Source organism: Aricia agestis, chromosome 9, assembly GCF_905147365.1.
Source record: "Aricia agestis chromosome 9, ilAriAges1.1, whole genome shotgun sequence".
Classification (NCBI taxonomy): domain Eukaryota; kingdom Metazoa; phylum Arthropoda; class Insecta; order Lepidoptera; family Lycaenidae; genus Aricia; species Aricia agestis.
This window is the reverse complement of record NC_056414.1, coordinates 15,259,272-15,278,081: the sequence shown is the minus strand read 5'-3', so window position 1 is coordinate 15,278,081 and position 18,810 is coordinate 15,259,272. Positions and strand designations below refer to the sequence as shown.

General features: G+C 36.6%; 2 protein-coding genes across 3 annotated transcripts in view; one reads left to right on the top strand and one right to left on the bottom strand.

Annotated features, from left to right (window-relative positions):
- The window catches only part of LOC121730296 (short-chain dehydrogenase/reductase family 16C member 6-like), a 50,342-nt gene extending 37,298 nt beyond the window's left edge, over nt 1–13,044 (bottom strand). The window contains exons 1-2 of one of the 2 annotated variants that reach the window (XM_042119277.1): nt 12,978–13,044; nt 1,057–1,137 (exon numbers count right to left, since the gene is read on the bottom strand). In XM_042119277.1, coding sequence (XP_041975211.1) covers nt 1,057–1,127 — 71 coding nt within the window. In that variant the 5' untranslated portion in view covers nt 1,128–1,137; nt 12,978–13,044. Of the gene's footprint in view, nt 1–1,056; nt 1,138–4,122; nt 4,127–12,977 lie in introns of those variants that run through there. The other variant, XM_042119278.1, reaches the window with a different exon arrangement.
- Nucleotides 2,685–9,097, top strand: LOC121730710 (allergen Tha p 1-like). Its single transcript, XM_042119849.1, has 2 exons — nt 2,685–2,961; nt 8,913–9,097. Exons 1-2 carry the CDS (start codon nt 2,787–2,789, stop codon nt 9,095–9,097), a joined length of 360 nt encoding a protein of 119 aa, XP_041975783.1. The 5' UTR covers nt 2,685–2,786.
- Nucleotides 13,045–18,810: the final 5,766 nt, after the last annotated feature.

Genomic DNA, 18,810 nt, shown 5'->3' with positions numbered 1-18,810 from the left:
GACAGTCTCCCAGCCCAAATCGGCGCGCCATACATGGACATGGAACGAATAACACCCATGTACAGACGCCGACATGCCAAGTTTGGGCCCCCAAGATTCAGGAGCAGCGAGGCTAAGGCCCCCGCGGCCTTGGTGGTTCTTTCAAAGAGCCGACGAGAATGCTCCTTGAAGGACCATCGACCGTCGAGGACAAGTCCCAAATAGGTAAGTGTGGGCGTGACTTGTATTGAAGTCCCACTCACAACCACAGCCATTCCTTGGCCTGTGAAAACACAGGGCTTCGGATTTTTCCAGGGCTACCGTAAGGCCGAGTGCTCGGATCCGACGGACCACTTGCGCCACAGCCGCCGTCGCACGTAACACCACCTCGCGGTAGGTTTTTCTACGACAGACGACAGCCGTGTCATCAGCGTAGCCGACTAATTCTGCGCCGCTGAGGTTGATACATCTCAACACAGGGTCATAACCAATGTTCCACAGAGTCGGACCGAGAGCCGAACCCTGCGGAACGCCACACTCCACCTCTTGCTCATCCCAACCCTCCTGAGTCGGGAACTGCACTGATCGCTCCGAGAGGTAACTGTCAATTGTGTTCCGCAGGTACCTCGGAGCGCCGTGGTGTCGTAGGCCGGCTTTTATTGTGGGCCAGGGCAGGGAGTTGAAAGCGTTAGAAATATCTAAAGACACAACTAACACTACACCACCCTGGCTCACCTCCTCCTCCGTTATGTCCCTTAGACGAGCAACCGCCCCTAGCATAGGTCTGTCAACTGCCTAGGAATCAATTTCCTCGATGGTACATTTATAACGTGTTTTACACTACTAACAACATCATCTCAGTTACGTTCAAAGGAATTTGAACGAAAAGTTCCTTTATACTTCGCCGAATACATTTTTTTTAGTTAATCGACTATTACTCAATAAATTGTGAAGTCTTAGCATATTTCGTACCCCCGTGAATTTTTTCGCATTTCCAGAAGCAACCGTTTAGCTGGTGGAAGGGGGGGGGGGACAATTTAATCACTACCTTTTTTGTAATTAATAAAATTAACATACCTAAACGCCTTCTCTACGGCATGCATATTATGCTGCGCCGAGCCGTTCCTCTGACTTTCAACGGAAGCCATAATGGGAAATCTGAAAAAATAAATTAAAATTAATAATTAGCTGGTACTTTATATCATAATAACTATTTAATAAAAGTACAATATAATATTTACGTATCTTGAAACGATTTTAATTTTATTGAGGCCAACCAAAAGAATGTGAATTAAACTAAAATAAATAACGTAGTTGGTGTTTATGGAATATGGGCATACACGTATACAGACAATTATTATAACTAGATATCGCCCAATGGTCGAAATTCGACCTTAGTTTCAACGACATTAGGACTACTATATTTTGTAAAAAATATTGACTTTAAGTATCATATTTTTTCAACTCTTGTTTCTGGGACTCAGCTGATCTCAGACTGGCCGTGTAAGCATTGTCTAATAGTATCTAAGATTCAATAAAAAAAACTATAATCCATAATCCAATTTTAATTTGTCACCTTGTTGTCAACTGCAGTCTGCAGACTTCATCCATAAATAAAATATAAAAAATAATAATTATCAACTGATCACTGAGTAAATGAACCTTAAAGTTAAATAATTATTTACCCGACATATGGACACCGCACGCGCGGTGCGCCCCGCGCCGGCCGCATAGTAATTTACTGAGTGTCCATGATTCATTTATTTAAAGGGAAATTTGGTCAAAAGTTAAGTACCTAATTTTATTACATAATTAGAATGAGAATTGAGTACCGAGTACTCTCCTTAGTATTGATCATGTCTCACGAGTCATGCTGTATAATTATATACAATATACCTACATATTATTATTATAATTGTCTGTTTAATCCGAAATACTTATTCAGATTTAACGTTTATCCAAATATTGAGATAAAAAGTATTAGCTTTCGTATTTAACAGTAAAAACACGTGACCCCTTTATTTATTTGAACCCTACTTCATGGGGTAAATCTACTTAGACAACGTCCTATTTGCCCGAATTTTATATATGATTTTGAATGTATATTTATAATATTATATTTTCGAAATAAACAGAACAGCTCCAAACTTAAAAGAAATAGTTTTATTTGACCGAACTGGTCGTTCTCTGGTATTGCTGAATAAATTGCAAATAAGTGCAAATATTAGTAGCTAATTAGTAATTAGTAATTTTTTGAACTGCCTATTATTTCTTTAGGAAGTGAGTGAAATTGGCCGATATTCTAGGAATTTCAAATTAAAAAATGTTTTAATTCGCTTTGGTCGCTACGGAGTACGGACTACGGAATCACAGTATTACAATATAAGGAGTTCTCACATTTGTTTTTTATTTTGACCTTAATTTACTTAATTCTTCGCAACAAAAAATATTCACGTTCGTTCCATAAATTCATGGTACGTGTACACGGTAAACACATTAATAACAATTATAATTAATTTATTCTCGTAAAAACTGTTTCAAAAATTGTTATATTGTGCATAAATTAAATATAAATTGTCAGTGAAGTATATAAATGAGGGGATTTGAATCATCCTTTGAGTATTTATGTTACGATTGTTTAGTTAAAACCAGTGTTATTGTCTTTATAAGCTTTGATTGAACTTCAATAAATATTTTAAGCTGGAGCTAAATGTAAATTACGTAAAAATACTAGCTAGAGGGTCTGTATACGAGTCCCAAGGTTTTTCTATCTTTTTAAGTGGATTTTTTGTAAAGATTTTCTCATCATGAAGTTTGTCATACTGTGCCTACTGGGCATCATTCCCCTGGCGTGGTCGTACGCTGATGTGAGCGACAAGGTGCACTTCGAGGACATAATCAAGAAACCGGACGTGCTGCGCGCGGAGCTGTACTGCTACCTCGACCGCGGGCCCTGCGACGAGGTGGCCGCGCAGCACAAGAGTAAGTACTGTGTGTGTACTGGGCGTCAATCCCCTGGCGCGCTCGTACGCGGACGTGAGCAACAAGGTACACTTCGAGGACGTAATCAAGAAGCCGGAAGTGTTGCGCGCGAAGCTGTACTGCTACCTCGACCGCGGGCCCTGCGACGAGGTGGCCGCGCAGCACAAGAGTAAGTACTGTGTGTGTACTGGGCGTCAATCCCCTGGCGCGCTCGTACGCGGACGTGAGCAACAAGGTGCACTTCGAGGACGTAATCAAGAAGCCGGAAGTGTTGCGCGCGAAGCTGTACTGCTACCTCGACCGCGGGCCCTGCGACGAGGTGGCCGCGCAGCATAAGAGTAAGTGCTGTGTGTGTACTGGGCCTCACTCCCCTGGCGTGCTCGTACGCGGACGTGAGCAACAAGGTGCACTTCGAGGACGTAATCAAGTAGCCGGAAGTGTTGCGCGCGAAGCTGTACTGCTACCTCGACCGCGGGCCCTGCGACGAGGTGGCTGCGCAGCATAAGAGTAAGTGCTGTGTGTGTACTGGGCGTCACTCCCCTGGCGTGCTCGTACGCGGACGTGAGCAACAAGGTGCACTTCGAGGACGTAATCAAGTAGCCGGAAGTGTTGCGCGCGAAGCTGTACTGCTACCTCGACCGCGGGCCCTGCGACGAGGTGGCCGCGCAGCATAAGAGTAAGTGCTGTGTGTACGCTCAGTACGAGCGTCAGTCCCCAGGCTTTCTGAGCGCGGACGAGAGCGACAAAGCTCACTTCGTTCAAAGAGTGTCATATTATGCATAGCAACTTCCTCGTATAGTCACCGATTTTACTCCATTTCCCTTGCAGTAACCTCGATTACTAATAATATATATTTTCTAGGTTTTTTAATGGGGATTGTCCATTTTTTTTTAATTTTGCTCATTACAAAAACATTTCGAGGAATAAGGTCAGTGATCGTTTTTCTGTATATAAAAGAAAAAAATACCCATTAGTTACTTATATTTTTGAACAAATACGTTTAACCTTTGTTTGACCTTCAATAGCGTTAAATTAGCAATAAATTCGACCAACATTACGTTTCGAACTTTTGGTAAGCTTCTCGTATCAGTTTTGCACATAATGAGAACTTGCATTTGACGAACCAGCCATTATAAATAAGATTGAAAGGAAATTTAAAACATATGCAGAGGTCAATTGACGGCCGATGATGACGTCAGAGCGAAACTTTAAAAATTTATTGAGAAAAAACTAGCCAATGAATTTCGAAATTATTTAATTTATATTCTTAAAATACCCTATTTTAACGAAAAAAAATATAAAAAGTACATGTGATTTTTTTTTGGACAATGCCCATTGAGTAAATATGAAAAAAAATTGGTTTAAATAAAAACTACTTCGTAAAAAATACGCTTCATACATCAAAAGTAAGCGTTGAAATGAGAATTGACCGGTTTTTTATTGGTTAATAAATAATATTTACATAAGTAATATTATGTTATCGACAGTGAATTGGCATCTTAGCAATAATTGTGTTTTATGTACACGTAGGTTTAAAGTGCTTATGCTAATTTTCATACTTACTAAAATGTTAATATTTTCCATAGTTGCTTGGCATTGATAGAATGCAAAAGATAAAAATTACGAACTAAACTAAAAGTTTTTGGAGTACCTAAATGATGATAAAGAGTTAAGGTAGTTGATTAACATTTTTAATAAAAAATAAAATAAAATAAAATAAAATAAAATATCTTTTTATTCAAAATGGGTATCATGATACACTTTTTGAAAGTCGAACGAAGAAACTACGTTGCCTACCACCGGTTCGGGAACCACCCCGCCGAGAAGAACCGGCATAAGAAACTCGCACGGGGCCATCTTAAAAAAAATTACAATGTTATGGCTTACAGCTATGTAACAAAAATAAAAGAAAAGTAACCTGCATGGAGCCACCCTATTCCCGAGGTGTGATGTCCTCGAAGAAATCATTGACTTTAGCACGCAAACGTTCTTTAACTGCTTTTTTAAATTTGTCTAAAGGTAGATTTTGAACATTTTCTGGGATTTTATTGTATAGGCGTATACATTGGCCTTTAAAGGATTTGCTTATTTTGGCTAGTCTGAACATTGGTATTGCTAACTTGTTCTTATTTCTAGTATTTATATTATGATTATCACTTTTCTTCTTGAAAATATTTATGTTCTTTCTAACATATAAGAGATTTTCCAAAATGTATTGAGATGTGACGGTCAGAATTCTTATTTCTTTAAATTTTTCTCTTAGAGATTCCAAAGACGACATCTTATAAATAGAACGAATAGCTCGCTTCTGCAGCACAAATATTGTATTAATGTCCGCCGCGTTTCCCCACAAGAGGATGCCGTAAGACATTATGCTATGAAAGTAGCTAAAGTAAACTAATCGCGCGGTCTCTACATCAGTAATTTCACGAATTTTTTTAACAGCATATGCTGCAGAACTAAGCTTATCTGCCAGTTTCGCAATATGTGGACCCCATTGTAACTTACAATCCAGCGTTATGCCTAGGAATACGGTGGTGTCTACTAAATTCATTTTTTCATCATTTAATAGTACATTGGTTTGTACTTGCCTAACATTTGGCAAGATAAATTTTAAACATTTTGTTTTATTAGAGTTCAAAAGTAAATTATTAGCATTAAACCAATGTACTATTTTTGAGAGAGCACTATTTACCTCGTCATAATTAACCCATTCATGACCACCGTGCCAATTTGGGAACACTTTGTTTTTAATTGTTTATGAAAAAAAATATTGACATTAGGTGAAAAAATCTTACATAACAATAAACTTGAAAGTGTTGTCGATACGTATAAAATTAAATAGTTTCGTTAAATATTATACATTTATAGCAATATTTGGCTAAAATATGCTTTCGAATGACACGTCGAGGTAGTTACCTGTTTGTAATTATTATATTTTACACGTTAAATATATCATCGTAAATAGACATTATTCTTCAAATACAATAAATAATGTATCCTATAAGCACATAACAAGTTTTTTTCAAATCGTTTTTTACCATTTTATAGCAACTGAAACGTTGCTGTACCAATTTTGGTACACTGGCTACATGTATACTAAAAAAAAATATTTTTTACATTATTATGATGAATCGCTAACGACTTTATAGTGTCACTAACAGCTACCGTGGGATTGAGGAAGCGCTGAATACGATTATCTAAGGTAGTGATGATGCCTTGGAGTAGAAATTGACCATCATTTCACTGGAATCCTGTGTATTTATTGACAAAGTGGTTTTGATGAAAGATAAATTTCATCAACTTTGCTAAATTTTCAGGAGAAACTGAACTTCATAACGTTGGAGCTTTTTCGGATCATGAGGATAGCGGTCATGCATGATGAACCTGCAGCAGGCAGCGAGTAGAGCTTGTCTTAGATCTAATAAGATTCAAACTAGCGCTAATATAATAGCAGTACATACGATTGGCCTAATTGATTAGTGCTAAGTGTTACTTCTTGACGAAGTGTACTCCTTATTCTCAGACTTATTCAGCATCGCATAGCCTATCACTAAACTAAAAAATAGCAAACTTTTATAACCACTACTACAAGAAACCACAGGGATGATGTGGTCAAAATGGACCAATCAATATTGTTGTATAAAACTGGCATTCATTGTTGAAGTGTTAGCACATAATATATTATCAGTAATCACACACATGATTGACATGAGCTTATCCAATGCGTGTCTTTTACATGTTCAGCACAAAGAAGGTGCAATTGACAAGTTATTATTTCATCAAGGCAGAGCTAGATTTTACCTCCTATAATGATCTCGTCAACGTCCTATTCGCCCACTAGCATCCAAAATCGAAAAACTTCGTGTCAAAAGTACTTTCAAACCATGAATATTAGGTTGTCCGTCATAATAAAAGTCCAAGAGCTTATAAAAACAACGAAAAAATAATTTGCACTGAGTAGGAATGCTTCACATAAACCCACCTACGCTGACCCCATAAGCGGTCATTGTGCCAATTTGGGTACACCCCTATAATTTAAATAAAATATATATTTTAAATTTTTTTATCATTTTTTTAATTATTTATGTTCCTTACTATTATAAAATTAAGAAGTTTCTAAATTTTTTCTTGCCGTTTTGGTTTGGCTACAAATGGGTTAAATTGTCTCCTCTTCACATTAAAAATTAGTGAAGTGTCATCAGCAAAAAGTACTAACTCATGCTTATCTTTAACAAGATAAGGTAAATCATTTATATAGATGAGAAAAAGAAAAGGCCCTAAAATGGACCCTTGTGGCACACCAAGTTTTATTTTGGTTCCATTAGACCTTATGGAGTTAACTTCCACCCTAATTACGTCCATAATATTATCATGGACCAAGTCTAGATTTTAATTTTCTAAACCACATTCTTTTTAATTTTTAAAAATTAATTAGTGTAGACACTAAAGATTACTAATTTGAGGGTTAGGTATTAAAGTTTTTAATTATGTAAATATTTTTTTAAGTAGTGTTGGAAAAAATTTTAGAAGCATCGTAATTTTTATATGTAAGAAAATAATAAAGTTTTTTTTTATTGCAATATCATTTTTTAAGTACTTAGTACACAAATAAATATGTTTACTTAGGAAAACAGATCAGTTTCGGAAAAGACAGTAACTATTCAGAAATAGAGCGACGCATTCAACTGACCTGTAGCCCTAGCACGGCTAGCAGTAGAAATGCGAAAGTATAGACAAGCTATGGAGATAAACTAAAGGTGCCGTTCCGATCTTTACCGCGGCCAATCGCGACCGACAAAAATTCAATTAAAATGCCACTTTATGACAGACTATAGTATATGTCATAGAGTAGGATATTATTTGAATTTTTAGGTATAGTCTGTCATAAAGTGGCATTTTAATTGAATTTTGATGAACGAAAAAAGATCGGGACGCTACCTTAAGTTTATCTTCACAGTTTGTCCATACTTTCGCATTTCTTCTGGTGGCCGTGCTATGGCTACTGGAATAAATATAAGAGATTTTTAAAAGCAACTTACCAGTTAGCATTAAAACAAAAACCATGACGAGCTGCCTGCTACCGTGTCTAACTTACGGTTGCCAGACATGGAAATACACGGCTAAAGTACAGAGAAACTGGAAACATTATTACATGCCAACGAGGCATGGAAAGAAGCATGTAAAAGATAAGAAGAATTGAAAAAAATTAGACATACAAAAATAAGAGAGGAAACAAAAGCAACGGATGCTTTGTGCTACGCTCATAAATTAAATTAAAATGGATGTGGGCCGGCCATGCAGCCAGATTGTCGGATGAACGTTGGGCCATATTGAGTGACACGATGGAATGGCCCGCTTGGTAAACGTAAACTCAAACTCAAAAAAAAATTCAGAATAAATTTTTGCAAATATTCTCTGAACGTCAGGTCTACACTGGTGCATACCACCGGTTCGAGAACTAACCCGGCGAGAGGAACCGGCGTAAGAAACTCGAATCGCAACTCGCAACAGAGGCAGACCGCTTAAAAGATGGGCAGACGACATAAAATCTATAGCCGGTCCACGATGGACAAACATAGCCCAAGATAGAGAAAAGTGGGCATCTCTGGAGGAGGCCTTTACCCGCGGAGGGGTTCTGGATGATTTTTTTTTTTATTATAAAATTGGGGCCGTCTATGGACTGTTCGTCCATATCCTTTTTTTGTTATTTTATTATTTAGATTTTTCGCACCAAGGATAATTGAAATAATATTATGAATTTTAATTAATTGTGGTCCATCACGCCATGGACACTTTTTTTTTATTATTATTATTTTTTAATATAAATGTGTATATATAGGTTCTGGATGATTAATAATTAGTTTAATTCCTACGTATTTAGTGTAATAATCGTCTATGAAATAAAGGCTTTTTTATTTTATTATATTATTTTTTATTATTTTTTTCAGTCCACATCACCGAGGCGGTGGACACAGCCTGCGCGAAGTGCACTCCGACCCACAAGCACAACGTCAAAGTGTTCATCCAGGGAGTGAGCCACCTGTTCCCGGAGCTTTACCACGAGTTCCGGGACCGATACGACCCGGACGGGAAGCACTACGATGTCCTCATAGATGAGGTGCAGAAATTTTGAGCGTTCCTATGGTTAATCAGACTAGCATCGTTTTATGATTCTGTACCAAATAATTTATTTCGGGCATCAGAGGCCCATATAACAAATACCTTAAATCTAACTTGTAACATATATTTATTATATAATAAATACCTTAAAACTAAGTATTTTATATTTGTATTGTATTTTATATATATTTAAAAACTAACACTGTCACGTTTTGCCGGCGACGTGACTCGCTTCATTCCGGAGTCTCCCCCGGAACCTCCGATAGACTACATCCATCGGCCAGAACTCCGGCGTCTCGAAAGTTGACAGAAGATTCGTCGGTACTCTCACTACAAAGGAGCTAAAGTTAGCCTTGTAGCGAGACTGCAGACGCTCGACCCTCAGGCACAGAATCATAAACGAAGTTATATGTTGAATGTTATGTGCTAATTGTACGTTGAATCTGCATAAGTTCACCTCTAAAAATAAAGAATACTTCTATTCGGTTTTTGTAGTTGTTTTGAATTATGGTTTTTCAAATGTCAAATTATTTTGCAGTAACCTTAAAGTTTATTGCAGTTTTTATAAAAAAATAACATGATTATGATAAGACCCGATATACTCGGCTTTACAACTCTTCATCCACTATAATCCTAGTTATCAAATGAATTAGTGAGATAAAATAAATTACAGAACAGTGCGAGGTCATTGACCGTCTTAGGACTTTAGTACCTCGAACTCCTCGAAGATTGCAATGTTAAGGTTTTAGTTAGTAAGATTTAGGGCAGTTGTAAATAGCAGTTTTGGTAAGTTAAAAATTATAAATGGCACGTTTAATAACTAGTTTAGCAGTTAAAAGTAAGTAGTGACCGAGGGGGGGGGGCAGCTGCCCCCCCCTGGATCATGTTGACGTCCCTGTTAAATATATTATCCAGTACTTTCATCTATGAAAATAACGAATTTTTGCCATTTGTTTGCAATACAACTAAAAATTATTAATTTTTTATTCTTTATTTAAGCACCTAGCTTATAAAAATCCTGATTTGCCCCCCCCCCTGACCCAGAATCTGCATAATTTGCCCCCCCCCCCCCCCCCCCCCCTGGCCCAGCACCTGGGTACGCCCATGGTGATGAGGATGGTATGTTTTTCGCGTGGGATGAGGATGAGGATGGTATGTTTTTCACATAACAGACCGAAGACGGTGACGAGTACACATACGAATAGATAAGCCGCAAAATTTCAGTACTTTTTAGCCCTTCGGTACGGAACTCTGAAAAAATATTTAAAAATATCCAGATTCCAAATTATCGAATCCATTTTATCCCTCAAAGTTATTTACATTACTAAACATGGAGGTTTTGATTTACTTATAAATTGTAATAGGTAAGCCTAAAAAATTAAATAGACTTCCTATAATATGCTTCACTGTAATAATTACTCATTTTTAGGGTTCCGTACCCAAAGGGTAAAAACGGGACCCTATTACTAAGACTTCGTTGTCTGTCCGTCTGTCTATTCATCTGTCTGTCCGTCTGTCTGTCCGTCTGTCTGTCCGTCTGTCTGACTCCTGGCTGTATCTCAAGAACCGCTATAGCTATACTTCTGATTTTTTTACAGATTGTGTATATCTGTTGCCGCTATAACAACAAATACTGTAAACAAAATAAAATTTATATTTATGGGGGGCTCCCATACAACAAACGTGTGTTTTTCGGACTTTTTCGCTCTATATTAATAATGGCAAGAGGTAGGCACTTGAATTTTGCACACATTCTTTTATTACTTATGTGTATTTTAATATTTAATAATAATATAAAAACAAAATAAAAATTTAAGGGGGCTCCCATACAAAAATAGGCTAAAAATTGTAGCCCATTTTTGCTCTTTATCGGTACGGAACCCTTCGTGCGCGAGTCCGACTCGCACTTAGCCGATTTTTACTAATTTTAGAGTATTTGGGCGATTGGGCCCAAGGTTTTTGAGCCCAGTGGGCTTGGGCCCACTGGGCCCCATTGGTGACTAGATGCGATTTTTAACATTTTCTCATCTAGCGATTAGTCCCACTTTTATGATCCATTGTTTTCTGGCAAGAAATTTTGAAGTAGGATTGGCACAAAAATAATCAGTTTACTCACATTTTAAACATATCTAACACTATCACCTTAAAACTTATATTATAATTATTATTATTACCTTAAAGTACTGCGTCGAATTAAGTTTCAAAAAATTAAATTATAATAAAATTAAAAAATATATAAAGTACAAAAATTTCTGAAGTTATTTTATTTTAAAGGTAATTTCCTGTTACGCGGAATTCGAACACGTTTACCACGTTACTCTAGGAGGGTGTCCTTCAGATATGTGACCGCTATTAAATATAACAGCTGAGGCCCAAAATTGCGTCGTAAATCTGCGGATTCGGAATCGGAGTACCTAATACCTATTATTATGCGTTGTACTGGTGTTGAATTGTATATGTGCCATATTATCTGGAACAACTTGAATCGTACCGTAACACAAGAACTTTTTCATTCTCGTAATATCTTCCTACTTCTTGAGTCTTGCACTTAATTATAATTTGTAATATAAAATCTTATATATAAAAATGGATTTTCAAATGTGTTAGTCGCGCTAAAACTCGAAAACGGCTGAACGGATTGGGCTGATTTTAGTTTTAAAATATTCGTAGAAGTCCAGGGAAGGTTTTAAAGTGACAAGAAGTTCACCGGGACAGCTAGTAACTTCATAAAATTCGGCTTTAAAATAAATAAAAAGCTTTCTCATTGTCATTTTGAAGTCAAAATAAAAAATGTACCCATGCATAATTACCCTTTGTAAACGAATAAGTATTTTTTTCTCATTGAATATTTACATTATTATATTTTGTACTTGGGTTCATTTTAATTTATAATGATACCCAATTATTCCAATGAACGATATTGTTTTGAACTGTTGTTATGATAAAATATTTGTTGTAACTTACAACAAATATTTTATCATTACATAATGCCGCTAAAATACACTTTCTTTTACATCAGTTTAAAAATGTGCTCAAAATCTAAAATGTTATGGCCAAAACATAATATTATGGCGTAGCAAGCATGTAGCAAGTAGCTGACAGCCATAGACACGAAGGGAGACACATCATTTTAAACAAAATATGTATCTACTTAAGTTCCTTCTCCTAAGGAGATCTATCTATCTTTGCAAAGATAATATTGTGCCGAAAGACATAAAATAAGACAGTTACCAGGTACAAAAGGAAAAATTTGTTTAAACTGACTAGGATTAAGATGTAGAAGTAAGACGTTATGGTAAATAGATACAGATTTGATGCCGGTTTCACTTGACGTACTTACTGTTGTTATTAAAATTTAAGTCCTCAATTACTATCTTTAGCCTAATATTGTGTTACATTTTATGGCTTCTCTTACATTTGGTATTTGTGCCGTATTATCTAGTGGTTGGTACTACTAATATACAGGATGTAACAAAAATAAGTGATAATACTCGTGACGTTACAAAAGTGAAATTTTTTCCCATACAAAAGTGAAAAAAAAATCGTCTTTTAGCGCTGCTACTTTCACAGTGAACTCTCTACAAGGAACACATACACACCCTAAAGTATTATCACTTATTTTTGTTACACACTGTATACTCTGTGCTAGTGGTTACTTGTTAGTAATAATAATCGAAAGTAATTAATATTTCTTCAAGTCAACACTACATAGCTAGAATAACCTAAATCTTGAATCGGTAGGTATTACAAAAATACCTTAAGAAAGGTTTTTCACAGGCTCAAAAATATTTTACATGCTTAGTATTTTCACGCTTATGACTTTATTTTAAATTCCAATGAAGTTAAGTACTTGCTCGTTATGTGACAAAAAAAAATTAATTGAAATGACTTACAAGATAATATTATTATGTACGTGCACTCGCGTAAGGACTAAGGACGCGCTCCGCACGCGCCAGCACCGCACTGCCACTGACAGTTGATACAATTACTATCTATTGATGTGACCACAAATTAGGGTTCCGCGGTCAACAAAGAAAACTCCTCTTGTATTTTTTACAAAACTCGAAAAATAAACGAGTTCAAAGGAAATCTAAGTTATGGTGTTTATCTTTCAAGATGAAAACAAGTGTGAAGTGACATAATATTTTTAATTTTACACACTAGGCAAAATATAATTATGTAATGTGGTTTTGTTGGTTGTTAGTGTTTCGTTGAGTTGGTTATTTAAAATGTCAATAATTAAACAGTACTTACAACTAAATAATATGTCTTACATCAACACAGGCGGAGGCGACATAAGCAGGGCCAAATTGGGAACACCTTCAAACAAAAACAAGGACATATTTGGGTCGGACAGCGCAAAAACTTTAAAATTAAAGAAATTGTTACGGAACCTTCAATGCGAATGTAGCTCGCACTTGACTAGTTTCGTTATTGAAACTGTCCCACGAGCGCACCAGATCAGTCTAGTTTCATGTGAATGAGGAATAGAAAACAATACACCATATAAATAAATAAAAACTTACGACGACGACATCACATAACACGGGTGTCAGTCAATCAGATTCGCACTTGGCCGGTTTGGATATAATTTATGCTTGTACGCAATGTTTGTAATTTAAATCAAATAAAATAATAATTTTAAATCAAGTGTGTTTGTAAAATTTTAAATTCTTCATTAGTGCCTTATTCAAAATTCGGCTTAACCTCAACTACTTCTGCATCCAATTTTAATTCTTTTGAAGTCGGTACCGGTTGAGTTATGTAAGTTTAACTAATTAACAGTGCCGTAAAAAGTCTTTTTTGCACCCTGTGCGAGCTTCTATAACTGCGCCTTGCTTTTTTAGATATTATATTACCCAAAGCAATGTATAGGTCTATTTTACTGTTGGAATCGTGCTCTAGGGGCGCAGCGGGAACTATTATCGGGAGCAAACCGAAAAAATAATACTCCTGCCTGGTTTGGCCATTTTTGCGCCCCCCCAGAGTCTACGCCCTGTGCCTGGGCACCGGTGGCACCGCCCTATTTACGGCACTGCTAATTAATATGTCAAGGATCTCAGTTCTGAGCTGGTACCGACTTCAAAAGAGTGAAAATTGAGTGCTGAAGACTGAAGTAGTTGAGGTTTAGTCGAATTTCACGGGTTCAAATCTTTTGATAAAAAATAATAATTAAACTTTTGTACGTTGGGATTTTTTATTTTCAGATCCCCACATAAATCACTTCAGTAAAATATTTTTTCTTTTGCCCCATATGAGTGGGGTATAGACTATAGTTGAATATTTCTAACCAAAAATCTTGATATTTTTTTACAAAGACAATAACTTTGGGGTAATTGCCCTCTAAATGGTTTTAATAATTAGTTTTAAAATTACATAAAGTAGGTATTTTTAAAATAATAATAATATTTATATATACAGGGTGCAATTAAACCTTTCTGCCAAATTTTTTCCAGGCTTAGGTATCATTAGGAGAGTTTATTTAACGAAAAATTGGGTGTTATTTTTTTTTAATTACATATTTTATCCCATTTAAAATCGTTGCAAAACGGTCACTCGCGGCGCGGGGGAGCGGGGGTGACGCGGGGGGAGGCGCGCGGGGGCACGTTACGCGCGGGCGACGCGTCGTGTCCATTAATTGTAGTGTTTTTAGGATAACTTTTGGAAGCTATTTCTCAACATTTTAGTACTGAGTGACTATAAAAGAAAAAATACGTGTATTTTTATTTTTAACAGAGATCAATACCTATATCAAAATTTGGCAGGAAGGTTTAATTGCACCCTGCATTAGTATAAAATATTAAATTGCAAGTACAAAGGAAATATCAAATAACCTCGATTGTAAATTAATTGTTATCAAAATAAAATGAGTTAATGTAGAAAAACTGGTACTAAGTATACTATACGGCCTATTTATAAATCCGGGGCTACTCAAAGATAAAATTAAAATCATTCGCGGACCAATTTTAAGCTCCTGTTGACCACTAGTGGTCTATAACTAGCCGCTGGTTGGGAACTATAAGTGCGACAGACTATTTTATTTATCTTAGGTCTGTTAGGTATCAATTGAGCGAGGGCTATTAAAAAACTTTAATTTTGAATTTGTCCTTCACTAAAAACTAAAATTTATAAAATCTACCGTGTGCCTTGTGCCATTATTTAGGTACGTCTTAAAGTGGCTACCGTACGGAACCTTATTCTATTCTAATCCTAACAACGTGCTTGATAAGTTTTACTTTTGCTGTTGTTAACAAGCCTTACTATAAGTAGCCGTGAGTTAAGGTTAATTAATATTTTAATTTATTTATATTAATTATTACATTAATGATTTTTTATATTATAAGTGCGCATTTTTTCAAGGTCATCAAATCATTACGGACTACGGTAGACCGTAGGCTTTATGGGGTGAACCCTGAGTATTTACAATTCTTTGTTCCTTCCTTAGGCTAAATCGGATCGGAAAAAAAAGTTAAAGAATTAACTTTTTACCAACTTAGGTAATGGTCATATTTTTTCCAGAATCAAGTAGATGCAATAGATTTTCAATTGTGATGCGGCAGCCGGCTGTCGCTTGGAGATTGATGGATTAAGAATTGTTGCTTTCAAGTTATCGCCCGCAACATCTCTGCCGCAGCATTGTTGCAGCAACTTGGCGTACAACTTCGCTGCACTAGAGCAGAATAGCAAATTCTATGCCAAAAAGAAATTTTTTAACGCCCCCTTAAAGTTGATAAATTATAGCAGTTGACCTTGAAATTACTATTACCATCTCATCTAGAGTTACAGAACTCTATTTATAGATTATTATTATCTTACATAATACTTGGCAAAACCGGATTAGTGACAACAGAAGAACCGCCTAATGAATAATAATGATGGTGATTCGAATAACATGGAAAGAGACAAGAACACTAGACACGAGTAGATAGCGTTATACTTATAACGCCAGTTTTAGCGAGGCCGTAGAGTAGTTTCCGGACGATACGTTTGAGGGCGATAGTAAAAAATAAAAAAATTCTGTCCAACAGATAAAAATAACGTTTGTCATAAATCGTTGTACTATTGAGGAAATTGATTCCTAGGCAGTTGACAGACCAACGTCATTTGGTCGGATGTGGGTCGGATCATGTCTGTCGGCTGGGTTTGACGTAACGCTACCAAAATACGTAGGCCCCCCATCTGCCTAGGAATCAACTTTTCTGATAGTACTTCTTACCCAATCAAATTACGAGCAACGTCTGCTTACATATTGCTTTTATTGTTAATCAGGCGAAGCTGTAATTGTGAGCCCTAGCCTGGCTGCCCCCGTAGACAGGTGGCAAAACGCTAACGCTTACGCTACAAAAGGTATGGATTTGACATTAGTATTCGCTAGCGAAGCGATGACTTATGTCAAATCGCATACATTTTGTAGCGTTAGCGTTAGCGTTAGTGCTTTTCCACTTGTCTACAGGCCCTGTTAAAATATTAGTTACTAGATGGTTACTAGCTATCATTGTACTATCAGAGAAGTTGATTTATAGGCAGAAGGAGGACCTTCAATCTTCATTGTTTGGTTGACGGTTAAACCCAATGATATTCTATGTTACTAACGTAACTAGATTGGAAGTTTACGGTAGCAACGCGTTGCCACTTCGAAGATGCCTGCAGGCATATCTCACATACATAATGACATAACGAATATATGACTTGACATTGTCTTTTGAACAAAAAAGTGGTTACGCATTTCTGAGAATCTTTTGTAAGACATTGCTACTCTAGATTGGAAGTTTACGGTAGCAACACGTTGCCACTTCGAAGATGCCTGCAGGCAATGATATTCTATTACTAACGTAACTAGATTGGAAGTTTACGGTAGCAACGCGTTGCCACTTCGAAGATGCCTGCAGGCATATCTCACATACATAATGACATAACGAATATATGACTTGACATTGTCTTTTGAACAAAAAAGTGGTTACGCATTTATGAGAATCTTTTGTAAGACATTGCTACTCTAGTATTTTAGAAACTCATTGCCTGCAGGCATATCTCACATACATAATGACGTAACGAATATATGACTTGACATTGTCTTTTGAACAAAAAAGTGGTTACGCATTTCTGAGAATCTTTTGTAAGACATTGCTACTCTAGTATTTTAGAAACTCATTGGTTAAACCAAACTCGATAAATTCGATTATATCGACTTAATATTCGATATACTTAATCGATTTTATCGAGTTTGGTTGTCATGAATTATGTGTTATGTCATGAGTTCATGACATGACCCGACCAAACTACCTAGCTCCGCTATCTGCCTATGGAATGCCAATGGTTCAATTTATCTGATAGTAAGTACCTAAGTACTATCAGAGAAGTTGAGCTACGTAATTTAGTCACGTTATGTTTATCCCAGCCAACAGATCACAACTCATATTGAATTGACACAAATCAACCAAATGACACACCAACTGCCTGTGAATAATTTTTTTTTTAATGAAATAAGGGGGCAAACGAACAAACGGGTCACCTGATGGAAAGCAACTTCCGTCGCTCATGGACACTCGCAGCATCAGAAGAGCTGCAGGTGCGTTGCCGGCTTTTTAAGAGGGAATAGGGTAATAGGGGAGGGTAGGGAAGGGAAGGGAATAGGGGAGGGTAGGAAGGGAATAGGGTAGGGGATTGGGCCTCCGGTAAACTCACTCACTCGGCGAAACACAGCGCAGGCGCTGTTTCACGCCGGTTTTCTGTGAGAGCGTGGTATTTCTCAGGTCGAGCCGGCCCATTCGTGCCAAAGCATGGCTCTCCCATGTATAAAAAATATTATATTCAGAAAATTTCTCTGACAGTACGGTACTAGAAATTTATTCGTAGGCAGAATATGGACCTAAATAATTTGGTCGTGTTATATCAACCCATCCAACCGATCACAGCTAAAGTTTCTGTTACTACTCGTATAGCGTACCGTAGAACTCTGATGGAACATGATAGAACAAATTACAAATTCGCAAAAATACAAACCTTCACAACATTTCTATCTATGATACATAATTCCATAAGTACTATAATTTTAAGTAACAAAATCTACCCTGCGATTTTCGCGTAGCTTTTTGTCGCAAACTGTAAAACTCTGAAAGGAACTACCACCAGTAGTATTCCGGACCAATATAACCTGCAGACTGCCGTCAAGAGAGCGTATTCCCTCTTAAAAGGCCGGCAACGCACTTGCAGCTCTCGTGGGCGTGGCGAGGTACATGCAGGGGGGTATACCCTAAAGAAACTTCCATATAAAGCACTCACGATTCAAAGGTTAGGTAAGCCTGTAGGAACATTTTAAAAATATACATATAAAAAATATACCTCCATATTTTCCTGCATAAGCTTCGTAGATATTTTTTTTTGCACTAAACTAAATGATTTCGTCCTTATTGTCTAAAATATAATTTACCTAAATAAGCAATTTGCTGAATATAATATTTTCTTTAAACTTTAAAATGGCTTCAGTTTCTAAACCCACCGCTTAAATAAAAAAACGCTAATATTATTTTTTATCAGTTTTACCTAATGTAAAAAACCTACTAGGTCACCATGACGCTCGAGTGACTACACAAATACCACCTTCCCCTCCCCTACTATAATAATCATTTTGTTATCATATATGATTTATATTGATTGAAATTAAGTCGCAGACGAAACATGAAAATGCTTAAATTCAGTGATACCTATATTATCAAGAATATACCT

Bases quoted from the DNA above. Each gene is read 5' to 3' on its own strand.
- LOC121730710 (XM_042119849.1), top strand. From the start codon at position 2,787: ATGAAGTTTGTCATACTGTGCCTACTGGGCATCATTCCCCTGGCGTGG. The intron at 2,962-8,912 runs GTAAGTACTGTG...TATTTTTTTCAG, and splicing joins GGTGGCCGCGCAGCACAAGA to TCCACATCACCGAGGCGGTG.